At 50.8% G+C, this 14,083-nt stretch overlaps 1 protein-coding gene across 2 annotated transcripts in view; it reads left to right on the top strand.

Annotated features, from left to right (window-relative positions):
* The first annotated feature begins 5,536 nt into the window (after positions 1–5,536).
* DCAF15 (DDB1 and CUL4 associated factor 15) overlaps positions 5,537–14,083 on the top strand; it is a 9,460-nt gene continuing 913 nt past the window's right edge. The window contains exons 1-12 of one of the 2 annotated variants that reach the window (XM_003797899.3): positions 5,537–5,701; positions 7,387–7,484; positions 7,576–7,711; positions 8,952–9,058; positions 9,155–9,294; positions 9,383–9,553; positions 12,347–12,781; positions 12,878–12,969; positions 13,065–13,193; positions 13,284–13,369; positions 13,591–13,695; positions 13,770–13,885. In XM_003797899.3, coding sequence (XP_003797947.1) covers positions 5,570–5,701; positions 7,387–7,484; positions 7,576–7,711; positions 8,952–9,058; positions 9,155–9,294; positions 9,383–9,553; positions 12,347–12,781; positions 12,878–12,969; positions 13,065–13,193; positions 13,284–13,369; positions 13,591–13,695; positions 13,770–13,885 — 1,747 coding nt within the window. In that variant the 5' untranslated portion in view covers positions 5,537–5,569. The remainder of the gene's footprint in view (positions 5,702–7,386; positions 7,485–7,575; positions 7,712–8,951; positions 9,059–9,154; positions 9,295–9,382; positions 9,554–12,346; positions 12,782–12,877; positions 12,970–13,064; positions 13,194–13,283; positions 13,370–13,590; positions 13,696–13,769; positions 13,886–14,083) is intronic. The other variant, XM_023518049.1, reaches the window with a different exon arrangement.

The following is a 14,083-nucleotide window of genomic DNA, read 5'->3' as shown; positions in this document are numbered from 1 at the left end:
TGGGACTAGTTGGCTGCTAAGCAGGATAGGCAGTGGTGGCAAAAACTCCCTGCAGGCCGGATAAATATCCTTGGCGGGCTGCATGTGGTCCGCAGGCCGTAGTCTGAGGACACCTGTGCCAAGACAATTGGAGAAGCCACTCTGTTCTGTTCTTTTAGTTCTAGATGAGGTTCCTGCCAACAACAAGCAAGTGAATAAACAAGTCTCTGAGGTAGGTTGGGCGCAATGGTTCACATCAGTAATCCTAGCACTCTGGGAGGCTGAGGTGGGTGGATTGCCTGAGCCAGAGCGAGACCTCATCTCTAAAAATAGCTGGGTTTGTGGCGGGCACCTGTAGACCTACCTACTTGGGAGACTGAAGCAAGAGAATTGCTTGAGCACAAGAGTTTGAGGTTGGTGTGAGCTATGATGCCATGGCACTCTACCAAGGGCAACAAAGTGAGACTCTGTCTTCAAAAATAAATAAACAAACAAAAAAGAAGTCTTTGAGGTGACTCTGCCCACAGCCAGTGTCTGACTATAACTGTGTGAGACACCTGGAATGAGAACCATCCAGCTGAGCCCAGTCAACTCTTGGGACCATGAGAAATACTAATGACAAATGGGTACTGCTCTTTTACAGTGCTGTATTTGGGGTTGTTGTCACACAGGAACTGATACAAAATCTCTTGCACTGGGGTATGAATAGGCAAGGTTCTGGAAAAAGAGATGAAGGGGACCTCTTGATGGTTTTGTCATTCCAAGTAAGGAAGTAGCTGGCAGAGAGGACCTGATGCTGGTAGGAGTAGAGCTGTTTGGACACAGTGTTGGGAAATCACCTCGCCTGGGTTCCTAACAACTACTGGGGAAGACTTTGTTATCCCCAAGGACCTAGGGTCTGCAGGAGGCATGTGAGGCTCCTGCTAAAGATATGTTGTGTTACTGTGATATAATAAAAATTATATATTTTGGTTTTGTTTGGATTTCTTGGTACATAGCTCCTAAAACCTTTGGAACCTCCAAAGTGTACAGTGTCTTTTTGTATCATAATGAGATGACTAATGGCTAGGGGTTCCTAGAGAGCCTTAGGTTGGGGGCTAGTTACCAGGGGAAGCAATCCTGTGATTAGAGGGTTGGAAATTTCATCCCCACCCTGAATCTCAGAGGGAGGGAAGAGGGACTGAAGGTTCAGTTACCCACCAGTAGCCAGTCATTTAATCAATCATGCCTACATAATGAAGCTTCCACAAAACCTCAGAAGGTCAGAGTTTGAAGAGTTTGGGGGTTGCAGAACATGTGGAGAGGCTGGGAGGGTGGCGTGCCCAGGAAACATACATTGCCCCAATGCATCCCTTCCGACTTGCTGGCCCTGAGTTGTATCCTCTTATAAGAAATGCATAATACTGAATAAAATACTTTTCTGAGTTCTGTGATTCATTCTAGGAAATGACTGACCTGAAGGGAGGAGGTAGGGACAGCCTTGTGGGACTGAACCCTTAACCTGTTGGATCCTGCCAGAATTGGACTAAATTGCAAGACACCAACTAGGTGTCCACAAATAATTGGGGGATTGCTTGATATAGGAGAAGCATTTCGCCACCAACATCTGGTGCCAGAAGTGAAGTATTGAGAGTGTGATGTGAGTATAGAAGGAAAAATGGCTCATCGCCTGCAGCTCAGTGGTGAGGGTGCTGGCCACATACACCAAGGCAGGTAGCTTCAAATCCAGCCCAGGCCTGTTAAACAACAATGACAACTGCAACAAAAGAAAAGCCAGGTGTTGTGGCAGGTACCTGTAGTCCCAGCTACTTGGGAGGCTGAGGCAAGAGTATTACTTAAGCCCAAGAGTTTAAGGTTGCTGTGAGCTGTGATGCCACTGCACTCTACTGAGGGTGACATAGTGAGACTCTATCTCAATAAAAAGAGGAAAAAACAGGTTGAATTTTTTCCCCATATGCATGTTGAAATGACTTGGCCCAAATGGATTTCTCTCTAGTCTTCCCCACTTCAGAAGACAGAACTACCTTTTTGCTAAATATTCTACCCAGATGCTAAAGTCATCTTTAAGTCCTCTCTTCTTGCCCCTGACCCAACATCTAGTCCATGAACATGACCCAATTTGTTCTGCATATAGTCACTTTTCTCCATTTTCACTCTAATACCTGAAACTTTTTCCCTTCATTCTTTAGGAAAAAAAATTTTTCTTTTAGAGACAGAGAGAGTACCTTCACTCTTTAGGAAAAAACCAGTCAGGCTAGCATGTAGTGATGTGATCATAGCTCACTATAACTCAGAATTTCTAGGCTCAAGTGATCCTCCTGCCTCAGCCTCCTGAGTAACTGAGACTACAAGCATGCACCAACCATGCTAAGTTTTGTAGTTTTTATAGAGACAGGGTCTTACAATGTTGGCCAGGGTGGTCTTGGACTTTAGCCTCAAGTGATCCTCCTGTTTTGGCCTCCTAGAGTGCTGGGATTACAGGCACAGCCATTGTGCCCACCTCAAAAATTTTCTATTTTGAAATAATTTTAGGTTTAAAGAAGATCTGCCAAAATGGTACAGAGAGTTCTTTTATACCAGTGGTTCTCAGCTTTCCTAATGCTGTGATGCTTTAATGCAGTTCCTCATGTTGTGGTGACCCAAGGGTCGTGGCATTGGGAAGGTTGAGAACCACCTTCATCCAACTTCCCCTGATGTTAACATCTTGCATAATCATGGTAAATTTGTCACAACTAAGAGATTAACTAACCTTGTTATAATATTATTTACTAAACTACAGACTTAAGCTGGGCATGGTGGCTCATGCCTGTAATCCTAGAACTCTGGGAGGCCAAGGCTGGTGGATTGCTTGAGCTCAGGGGTTCAAGACCAGTCTGAGCAAGAGCAAGACCCTGTCTCTAAAAATAAGTGGGCGTTGTGGCAGGTGCCTATAGTCCCAGCTAGTGGGGAGGCCGAGGCAGGAGGATCACTTGAGCCCAAGAGTTTGAGGTTGTGAGCTATGACACCACAGCACTCTACTGAGGGTGACAGAGTAAGACTCTGTTTCCAAAAAAAATAAAATAAATTAAAAAATAAACTACAGACTTATAGTTGAATCTTACCAGTTTTCTCTTGATATTTTTTTCTGGTTGAGGATCCCATCCAACTTGTCTCATGTTTAGGGATCACACCTCCTTAGTATCCTCTGATCTGGGACAGTTTCTTGTTGTTTTTTGTTTCTCATGCCCTCTAGCCCTTGGAAGAATACTGGTCAGGTATTTTGTTGAATGTCCTACTATTTGTGACAAACATCTAATGTCTCATAATTAGATTTAGGTTATAGGTTTGGGGGATGATATCAGACACGACCAAGTGTCCCCCCCTTCATATGTCAGGGGCCTATAATTGCTTATTTAAAGCAGTATCTTCCAGATTTCTCCACTGTCAAGTTACTTTTTCCCCTTTCAATGCTTTATTCCTTAAAAGTGAGTCACTAGGGTGGCGCCTGTGGCTCAAAGGAGTAGGGCGCCAGCCCCATATGCCTGAGGTGGTGGATTCAAACCCAGACAAGGCCAAAAACTGCAAAAAAAAGTCTTGGAAAGGGCAGTGCCTGTGGATCAGTGGGTAGGGCGCTGGCCCCATATACCGAGGGTGGTGGGTTCAAACCCGGCCCCTGCCAAACTGCAAACAAAAAATAGCTTGGCGTTGTGGCGGGCGCCTGTAGTCCTAGCTAATGGGGAGGCTGAGACAGGAGAATCACCTAAGCCCAAGAGTTAGAGGTTGCTGTGAGCTGTGATGCCTTAGCACTCTACCAAAGGTGATAAAGTGAGACTCTGTCTCAAAAAAAAAAAAAAGTAAAAAAAAAAATATTAGTCACTAAATTCAGCCCATAAATAAGAAGGGAAATTAAGCTCCACCTCTTTAAGGGAGGAGTAGCAAAGAATTTATGCATATATGTTTAAAATCCCCTGGTAATTAATATTTTGGGAGAGATAACTCAGAGGGTAGGCAAATGTCCTGTTTTTCTTTTTTTTGAGACAGAGCCTCATTATGTTGCCCTCAGTGGAGTACTGTGGCATCATAGCTCACAGCAACCTCAAATTCTTGGGCTTAAGCGATTCTCTTGCCTCAGCCTCCCAGGTAGCTGGGACTACAGGTGCCCACCACAACACCTGGCTCTTTTTTTGTTGTAGTTGTCATTGTTGTTTAGCAGGCCTTGGCTGGGCTCCAATGCTCCAGCCTCAGTGTATGTGGCCAGCACTGTATGGGGGCCCAGCCTGTCGGTTTTTCTTTACTAATTTTGGCATCCACTGATGGATCTTGCCTGTTTCTGTTATAACTGTAATGTATGCCTAATGGTGATTTTCTTTTCCCCCCGTTCCTTCTGTATTTATTAAATTAGTATTTCCTCTTCCCATTTATTTATTCAATCATTTATTTATCAGTATAAACTCACGAGTATTTATTTGTTTGGATCACAATGATCTTTCAATCTCATATTAGATCCCATCATCTACTGAAAACCTTCCAGAGGTTTTCTTTTATGTTTAAGAGTAAAATCTAGGGGTGACACCTGTGGCTAAGTGGGTAGGGCGCCGGCCCCATATACTGAGGGTGGCGTGTTCAAACCTGGCCCCGGCTAAACTGCAACAGGCATTTGTAGAGTGCTGTGGCGTCACACAGCTCACAGCAACCTCCAGCGCCTGGGCTTAGGCGATTCTCTTGCCTCAGCCTTCCGAGCAGCTGGGACTACAGGCGCCCGCCACAATGCCCGGCTATTTTTTTTGTTGCAGTTCAGCCAGGGATGGGTTTGAAACCCCCCCGCCCCCAGTATACGGGGTCGGTGCCCTACCCACTGAGTCACAGGCGCCGTCCCAAAAGAATCTATTTCTAAGACTATTCAGAAGAGGATGCTTGCAGCGGACATTCAACAATCATTTTTATTACTGTCATCTGTATAACGGGCATAACAGGGCCCTACTTATATTGTTGTTAAGCTCAGTCAGTGTTCTGCACATTTAAAGCAGTATGTGATTGATGCTACTGCCGCCATAATCACCATTCCACCAGCCCACACATAGGGAAAATGCTTTCACCGAATCTCACTATTTTTCTTTTTAAATTTTTTTTGGAAATCCCTTTCCTCGGCCTGGGTCGGCCGCCCATGGATGATTGTCAGGCCTCTGCCCACCGAGCCTGGGCGCAGGAAGCCCTAGGGTGGGGATTCTGGACCTGGACCACAGGTTGTCAGCGCCCAACCCTCGGGCCTGGACCTCGGGCGGTCTCCATGGAAACCCACCAGTCACGGGGGCGTGTCTCCGCTGGGACAGACAGCTATTTTCACCTATAAGATCAGTCTTCTGGGCGAGGAAAGCAAATAGGGCTCCTGACTGGTGCGTCCGTGGGGGAGGGCGGGAATACGGTGACGGACCGTGGGGGCTGTTACCTTTGTTACCAATCAATAGCCGAGACGGCCTTGATGGACAGGCATAGTGCGAGTACGGGCTCTCACTCAACCAGCGGGCCGCTGCCTGGAAAAAGAGCCAATGAGAAGGCGGCGGGGGTGGGGCAAGGGGACCGGTTGCTCCGGAAGTGGAGGGAGGGGGTGAAAATGGCGCCCAGCTCGAAATCCGAGCGGAACAGCGGAGCCGGGAGTGGCGGCGGCGGCCCCGGGGGAACCGGGGGCAAGCGAGCAACAGGGCGGCGGCGAGAGCACGTCCTCAAGCAGCTGGAGCGGGTCAAGGTGAGGCCTAGAGCCTGGGAGGAGCGCGCCGGAGGGTGGGGAGTAGGGACGAGGGAGGCGGAGGGAGGGAGGGCCCTTCGCGGGGTGAGGGGTTGGGGGCGGGGGGGGGTCTTGGGTGAGAGGATCGGGTGGGTCCCCGAGGACAGAGCTTGGATGGAGCGGCTGAGGCGGGGGTCTGGATGAAGACTGGGGCGGGTCACTGGTAAAGGGGTTTGGATGGAGTGGGCTGGGGGGCGGGGTTCCAGGGAGGGGTCTTGGAGCGAGGGGATCCTAGAGGCCTCAGGAAGTCTAGAGGAAAGGGGCGATGCAGGTTCAGATTTATTTTTCAAAGTCCTGTCCCGGTGGCCCCTCCGTCATGGAACTTTCCCGCCCCCTTCGCAGAGCTCCTGCTACCGGCTTTCGGCTTCCTCTGCCCGATGTTCGTCTCTCTGCCCCATCTCTGACCACAGGGGAGCTAGTGTTCTATACCTGGGTTGGCCTCCTCCATAGAATGCGAGGGAGCAGCCTGGATAGGCCTGAGTCTTCTCCCGCAGAGTGAGAGCTACATAAGTAGGGCTGTGTCTTCTCCCTTCAGCCTGGAAACTTCCAGAGCTGAGCGCTATCTCTCCCATCAGTTTGGGAGCTCTGGGAGGGCAGAGATGTTAATCTCCTGTCGGGTGGGCAGTAATGGGCCAGACTGCAAACAGAGACTCAGGGTGGGAGCTCCATCAGGGCAGAGCCTTTGGGAGCTCCCAGGGCTTGGACAGGCTCCACCCTCAGCTTGGGAGCTCCCTGGGCTTGGCTTTGACTCCGCCCTTATCTTGGACGCTCCTTGGGCAGAGATTATGTCTCTCCTTTCAACCTGGGCTGGGCTGACAGGGCTGTTTCCCTCCATCAGACTGGAATCTCTTTGAGGGCAAGGCTGTTTCTCCCATCAGTCAGGGAGCTCCCCAGACAGGGCTCTTTCCCATCAGATTGGAATCTCTTGAAGGCAGAACTTGTCTCCCATTAGCCTGGATAGCAAGATTGAGGGTGCTCTGATCCCTTAGTGCCTAGTTTCTGCTTGTTTATGCCCTCAAATCCTTCCTTGGTGATACTCTTTTGGACGAGGGAGTTAGTTAGAAGGTGTCAGTTAATTGGGAAGAGAGAATCAGGCAGGAGTTTTGGGTTATTAGTTAGGCTCACCATTCTATTTGCCTCAACTGGCCCTTAGCTGAGAATAGGGCTGTTCCAAGGAGCCTAAGCCCCCTTGTTTGTAGGTTGAGGAGTTGGAAACAGGTGAGTGTCATTTGGGCCCCTATCCCATTTTCCTCCGTGGAATGGACATTTACAACTTAGTGCACCATGGGATAGCCTTTAGGTAGGGAGCTAGGTGGCCCAGCATGGGCCAGGGTGACTGAGGACCTTACTGGGGGAGGTCACACTGGACTCAGGCAGGAGAGACCAGAGGCTGAAGAGGTGTGGAGATGGGAGGCTGGCATGGGTCTCTGGTGGAGATGGAAGCTCAAGCAAGGTCCAGCCAGCTCCTCCATCCCCAGATGTTCTTACCTCCCAGAGTTTGGTTTACCCCGGACCGTTATGGTGACCCAGGGAGTGGGCCTGTGTGGTTGGGCTGGTCCCTGGGTGCTGCTCTGCCTCTCTGCCTTGGGTGAGGGGCCTGGGGGCTGTAGATGGTGCCTGAAGAGTTCTGGTTGCCCCTTTCCCAGATAAGTGGGCAGCTTTCCCCTCGCCTCTTCCGGAAGCTGCCGCCCCGAGTCTGCGTGTCTCTCAAGAACATTGTAGATGAGGACTTTCTCTATGCAGGGTAAGGCTGGGGCTGGGTTGTTGGGGGTGCAGCTGGGCGGGAGCAGTGGGCTCATCCTGACCTGGGCCCTGGGCCCCTTCCATCCTCACAGACACATCTTCCTGGGTTTTTCCAAATGTGGCCGCTACGTCCTCTCCTACACCAGCAGCAGCGGGGATGACGACTTTTCCTTCTATATCTACCACCTGTACTGGTGGGAGTTCAACGTCCACAGCAAGCTCAAGCTGGTAGGGTCACGCCCTCCCTATGGGGAGGCTCCACTGCCAGGCTGCCCTTCAGACAGCATGACCTGGCAGGTCACAGCACCCCTCTGAGCCTCAGATACCTTGTATGTTAAATGGCCATAATGTATTCACTCGTGAGGTCTTTGCCTAGATTCCATGTGTGAGGTTGAACCATATGAAATTGATCTTAACTCTCTCAACCCAGCTGGAGTACAGTGGTGTCATAGCTCATAGCAACCTCAAACTTCTGGATTCAAAGGATCCTCCTGCCTCAGCCTTCTGAGTAGTAGGGGCTACAGGCATTGACCACTGCACCTGGCTAAATTTTCTTTTTTTTTTTTTTTTGAGACAGAGCCTCAAGCTGTCCCCCTGGGTAGAATGCCATGCTTCACTGCTCACAGCAAACTCCAACTCCTGGGCTCAAGCAAGTCTCCTGCCTCCGCCTCCCAAGTAGCTAGGACCATAGGTGCCTGCCACAATGCCCGGCTATTTTTTGGTTGCAGCCATTATTGTTTGGCGGGCCCAGGCTAGATTTGAACCCGCCACCTTAGGTGTACGTGGCTGGCCCCTTAGCCACTTGAGCCACAGGCGCCAAGCCTAAATTTTTTTTTATAGAGATGGGGCCGGTCTTGCTCAGGCTGGTCTCAAAACTCCTGAGCTTAAGTGACCCTCCCAACTCAGCCTCCCAGAGTGAGATTACCACTTTTATGCTTCAAAATAAGTAAATAATGGCCATTCTGTTTGGTTCAACATAGCATATAAACCCCATAGAACAGTGGTTCTCAACCTTCCTAATGCTGCAAGCCTTTAACACAGTTCCTGTGGGTTGAAACCCACAGGTTGAGAACCACTGCCGTAGAACATCAATGTCTCAGACCAGGTGGGACGTGTTAGCTCTGTCAGGGCTACACAGTCTGCCATTCTGGCTTTAACCTTGACCCTTGCCTCCATAAACCCCCATCAGAGGTAGGTGCTGTTTGCTTAGATGGCAGTTTTCAGGATAGGCTGGGCTTAGAACCAGTATATCTGGCCAAATCACCTCTGCTGGGACAGGCCTCCCATTGGCTGTGTTTCATTTAGGCCTATCTTCCCCTGCCTGCCTCAGGCAAAGCTGAGGGGTCTAGCAGGATCTCCCTATGGCACTTCTGCTAGTCCAGTTCTGGCCCACATTCCAGCCCAGCATTGTACAGCCTTGGGTTTGGGGTGCTCCTGACCCTGGACTGACCCTGAACATGCCTCTCAGGTCCGGCAGGTCCGGCTCTTCCAAGATGAGGAGATCTACAGTGACCTATATCTGACAGTGTGTGAGTGGCCCAGTGATGCCTCCAAGGTCATCGTCTTTGGCTTTAAGTGAGACCTAGGGACAGGGAGGCTGTGGATGGGTAGGGGAGGGTTGCTGCCTTCCCCAAGTATGGGCCAGGTGGCTAAGGGTGTTCTGACCTCCAGCACCCGCTCAGCCAACGGGATGCTCATGAACATGATGATGATGAGTGACGAGAACCACCGAGACATCTATATCAGCACTGTGGCTGTGCCGCCAACGGGCCGCTGTGCTGCCTGCCAGGATGCCAGCCGGGCCCACCCAGGTGAGGGGGCTGGGGACCTTGTGGGTATGGGCCACCTGCCCCCAGCCCTGGGGCTGCAGGTGAGCTGCTGTGGTGTGTGTTGCTGCAGGCGACCCGAGTGCACAGTGCCTGCGGCACGGCTTTATGCTGCACACGAAGTACCAGGTGGTCTACCCCTTCCCCACCTTCCAGCCTGCCTTCCAGCTCAAGAAGGACCAAGTGGTGCTACTCAATACCAGCTACTCCCTGGTGGCCTGTGCTGTCTCTGTCCACTCGGCAGGTAGGTCTCCTGGGTCTGAGGATAGGCCCAGGACCAGCTTACAAGGCTGGGCATATTATCCACTGACTCCACACAGCAGTGCCACGAGACTGGTCCTGTTTCAATTTCGTGATATAGTATAAGAGACCAAGGCACAGAGAAGTGAAGCCTCTTGCCCAAAGTCACACAGCCAGGAAGTGGGAATGCTGGGGTCTGAATGTAGCCATGTCCCACCTACCACAGAATTGTGCATTAGAACTTGCCGAGGGGCTCAGATGTCCCATATCCATGTTGCCCACCACAGCTGCTTCTAGCAGCCACTTGGAATGTGGTTCATGTGACTGAGGAACTGAGCTTTAATTTTAGTTATTTTAGGTTGAAGTAGCCACATGTGGCTGGCAGCCACTGTGCTGGGCAGCAAAGTGCTACTTTCTCTTAAAAAGAAAAGTGCTAATGGAGACATCTTGTGGAATGGTTAGTGGGCAGACGGCTGTCTTACATCTTTGATATTGGAGAAATGCCAGTGAAAATCATAAGATGCCCCTTAACCATGATAAATCTTTGGACAGTGGATATTGCTTCTGGGAAGGGGCCTTTGAGGCCACTTGGCAATGGAATTGTGATAGTAACCCAGTGACAGAATGCTCAGATCTCTCACTCTGAGAGACTTTCACTGAGTCTGTAAGGGACACATCCCAAGGCTATTGAGTGGGAGTCAGAGGCTGCCTGGCATCTATTTCTGAGCATCAGGGAGGTAGGAGCCTACAGGTAGGAGGCATCCTCTAGAGCCCCAGAGGGTATGTCCACAGAGCATGTGTCAAAGACATGTACACATATAGGAAATCTATATCTGGATACTACTTATGTATAAATTAAAAATATGTTTTCATTTTGGAAGATTCAAACAAATAAAAAGACCCATTAAGGCCAGGTGTGTGGCTCATGCCTGTAATCCTAGCACTCAGAGAGGCCAAGGTGTGTGGATTGCCCTGAGCTCACAGGTTTGAGACCAGCCTGAGCAAGTGTGAGACCCTGTCTCTAAAAAATACTTGGGTGTGGGCGGTGCCTGTGGCTCAGTGAGTAGGGCGCTAGCCCCACATACCGAGGGTGATAGGTTCAAACCCAGCCCCGCCTAACTGCAACAAAAAAAATAGCTGGGTGTTGTAGCAGGTGCCTGTAGTCCCAGCTACTTGGGAGGCTGAGGCAAGAGAATCACCTAAGCCCAAAGAGTTGGGAGGTTGCTGTAACTGCAACTTCATGGCACTCTACCGAGGGTTAATAAGTGAAACTCTGTCTCAAAAAAGAAAATACCCGGGTGTTGTGGCGGGCACCTGTAGTTCCAGCTATTTGGGAGGCTGAGGCAAGAGGATCACTTGAGCCCAAGAGTTTGAGGTTTCTGTGAGCTATCTCGCCCTGGCACTCTACCAAGGGATGACAAAGTGAGACTGAGTCTCTGAAAAAAAAAAAAAAAATTAGGCATTGTGGCAGGCACCTGTAGTCCTAGCTACTTGGGAGGCTGAGACAGGAGGATTGCTTGAGCCCAGAAGTTTTAGGTTTCTGTGATGACATCACAGTACTCTACCCAGGGCCACAGGCTCTTCTCTCCAAAGGAAAAAAAAGATACTGATATCTATTAAGTAGCCATTAAAATGCTTGCCCCTAGTAGAGGGAAGTGAACAGGTAGAGTTACAAATATATGTAACTCAGCCCTTAAGCAAGGAGCCAAGCAGGATACCTTGTTCCTGCCCCTTACCTGTGCCAGTGCAAGTGAGGTATTACCTCTTGCCAAGACTTGGTCACCCTGGGTTTGACCATGAACCCTCAGCCTGTGGGACCTGGTCAGGATTGAGGCATCTCTGCCCTCACTCCTGTGTCCTGTTAGGAAGGACCACAGCCCCCACCCAGGGAAAGGGTGTGATCATTGGTGTTAAATCACCATGCATGGGAGGTTATTTATACAGAAGGCAGCTTTTTTTTCCTTGATCATTTTCAATTTTCATGCCTCTTCCCGCCCTATAAGGGCCAGCACTCATGGTGGACAGGAGCCTGGAGTTGCTTTATCTCATGTTGTAACCTTGGATAAATCCCTCTCTGAGCCAAAGTCTGGAGGACATGGGTTCCCTCTCCCGGGGTTGCTTGTGTGGGGCTTATAGGAGGCCTGGCATGAGTCCCAGCTCCACAGCTGCTTATGAACATGTTGGGGTTCTCTATGTGACTCCCATGTTCCTCAGAGAGGAGTTTGGTCTCTAGACAGGTGGAGATTCTGGACTAGCCAGTCTGTGCACGGTTGCCTGGTTTGTGCCAGAAAGAAGAGGGCTATGTAGGAAACACCCTTACTTATGTGGCTTCTGTTTATCTTTACTGTAGGACCTCAGCTTCCCGTGGCAGGGGTTTTGTCTACCCTCCACTCCTGTGGCCTTGGTGTGGGGGTTTTAGTGAACGTGTCTGTGCACATACCTGTATGCATGGTATGTTTGCATTTAAAGGTCTTTTTCCCTCCTGGGTGTTTCAAAGAGATCTCTCAGACATAGGTAAGTCTGGACAGTCTCCTCAAAGTGGATTTCTTTTTTTTTAAGGCAAGAATGAAACAGTTTATTGAATAAGAGAGAGATTGCCTTACAGAGTAAGAAAGCTTATAAAGCAGTGTAAATTTGCCATAGACAGGGAATGGAACCCCATTGCCAGGGCAAGTGAGCAAAGAAGTCTCAAAGTGGATTTTAAGAGCCCCAGGGCATGAGGTTAGTTGGGAGTGTGTCTTGGATGTGAATTAGTCTGCTGATCTTCCTCCTACCTCCATCATTTTCCTTTTTCCAGGTGATAGCAGCTTTTGCCAAATCCTGTATGATCACACGACCTGCCCCCCAGTGCCTCCCAGCCTGCCTGAGCCCCAGAGTCCAGAGCTGCCCCCTACCCTCTCCAGCCTCTGCCCTGAAGTGGCTCCAGCCCGGCCCTCTGGAGCCCTAGACTCCTCACCTGCCATTGCCAAAGCTAAGGAGTTTGTGGCTGACATCTTCCGCAGGGCCAAAGAGGCCAAGGGTGGGGCCCTGGAGGAAGCCCACCCACTCTCCTATGCAGGTCCCTCAGGCAGCCGCTGCCGTGCACCCTCTGAGTCCCTGGCCCCATGTGGGGAGGCAGCACCCCGGGACAGCCCCCCTGTAGCAGAAGCCCCTGCCCCTGAACCTGGGTATGTCAACTATACCAAGCTATACTATGTGCTGGAGTCTGGAGAAGGGACAGAGCCGGAGGATGGTGAGCAGGGAGTCCACCAGCAATAGGGAGGGGTTTCAGCTGGGAGGGTACCCCTGGGCTACCCACCACCTCTACCCCCACTTCCTGCTTCCCCAGAGTTTGAGGATGACAAGATCTCCCTGCCCTTCGTGGTAACTGATCTCCGTGGCCGCAACCTACGGCCCATGCGGGAACGGACCACTGTCCAGGTAGGTGCCAGGCAGGCTGAGTGACAGACCAAGGGAGCTTGCTGGGTATAGTTGGCATGATTCTTCCCCCTGCCTCTGTGCCCACCTGCTCATAGGGCCAGTACCTTACGGTGGAACAGCTCACGCTGGACTTTGAGTATGTTATCAACGAAGTCATCCGCCATGATGCCACCTGGGGCCACCAGTTCTGCTCTTTCAGTGATTATGACATAGTCATTCTTGAGGTGGGCCCAAGGCTGGGCAGGGTGGGCCCATGGCCTCCTGCATCTTAAGGTCACCCTCACCAGCTGGATTAATCCTCTTCCACCTCCCAGGTCTGCCCAGAAACTAACCAGGTCCTTATCAACATTGGCCTGCTGCTCCTAGCATTCCCGTCCCCCACTGAGGAGGGCCAGCTCCGGTGAGTGGGCAGGGACCCCACTCCCCCTCTCCCAGGAGGGGCCACATTCAGACTCTTTAGTGTAGGGGAGCGAAGACGTGAGGTTTCTCCTTGTGTCAGAACCTGGATGGGCTCTCCATTGCTTCTCCAAAGAAGAAGGTCCTTAAGGTGCCTTGGGTTCTTCCTGGCTCAGGGACTTAGTAGTCCCAGCCCTTCTTTGTCTGGCTCCTTCCCCACTGCAGACCAAAGACCTATCATACCAGCCTGAAGGTGGCATGGGACCTCAACACAGGCATCTTTGAGACAGTCAGCGTGGGTGACCTCACTGAGGTCAAAGGGCAGACAAGGTGAGGTGGGACCAGGTGGCGGGGTTGGGGGAGTAGTTAGGGCCATGAGATCCACTTACTCCCTTACCCCTCAGCGGCAGTGTGTGGAGCTCCTACCGCAAGAGCTGCGTGGACATGGTCATGAAGTGGTTGGTGCCTGAGAGCAGTGGCCGATATGTCAACAGGATGACTAACGAGGCCCTGCACAAAGGTGGGGCTCAGGTCCTCGCTGGCACTGATTCAAGAGTGTTAGCTGAATAGATGGGGAAGCTGGATGTGCCAGTGGACATTGTGGGATTGGGGTAAAGGAGGGTAGTACAGCTCCAAGAGGACCTGGCAGGTGTGGGCCTGGTGGTGCCCAGCCAATTGTTCATTCACATAATAGTTGTTTTTTGTTTTTTTTTTTTTT

Source organism: Otolemur garnettii, unplaced genomic scaffold (genome assembly GCF_000181295.1).
Source record: "Otolemur garnettii isolate 467f Iridium unplaced genomic scaffold, OtoGar3 scaffold00127, whole genome shotgun sequence".
In the NCBI taxonomy this organism is placed as follows: Eukaryota; Metazoa; Chordata; class Mammalia; order Primates; family Galagidae; genus Otolemur; species Otolemur garnettii.
This window is presented reverse-complemented; position numbering and strand designations above follow the sequence as displayed.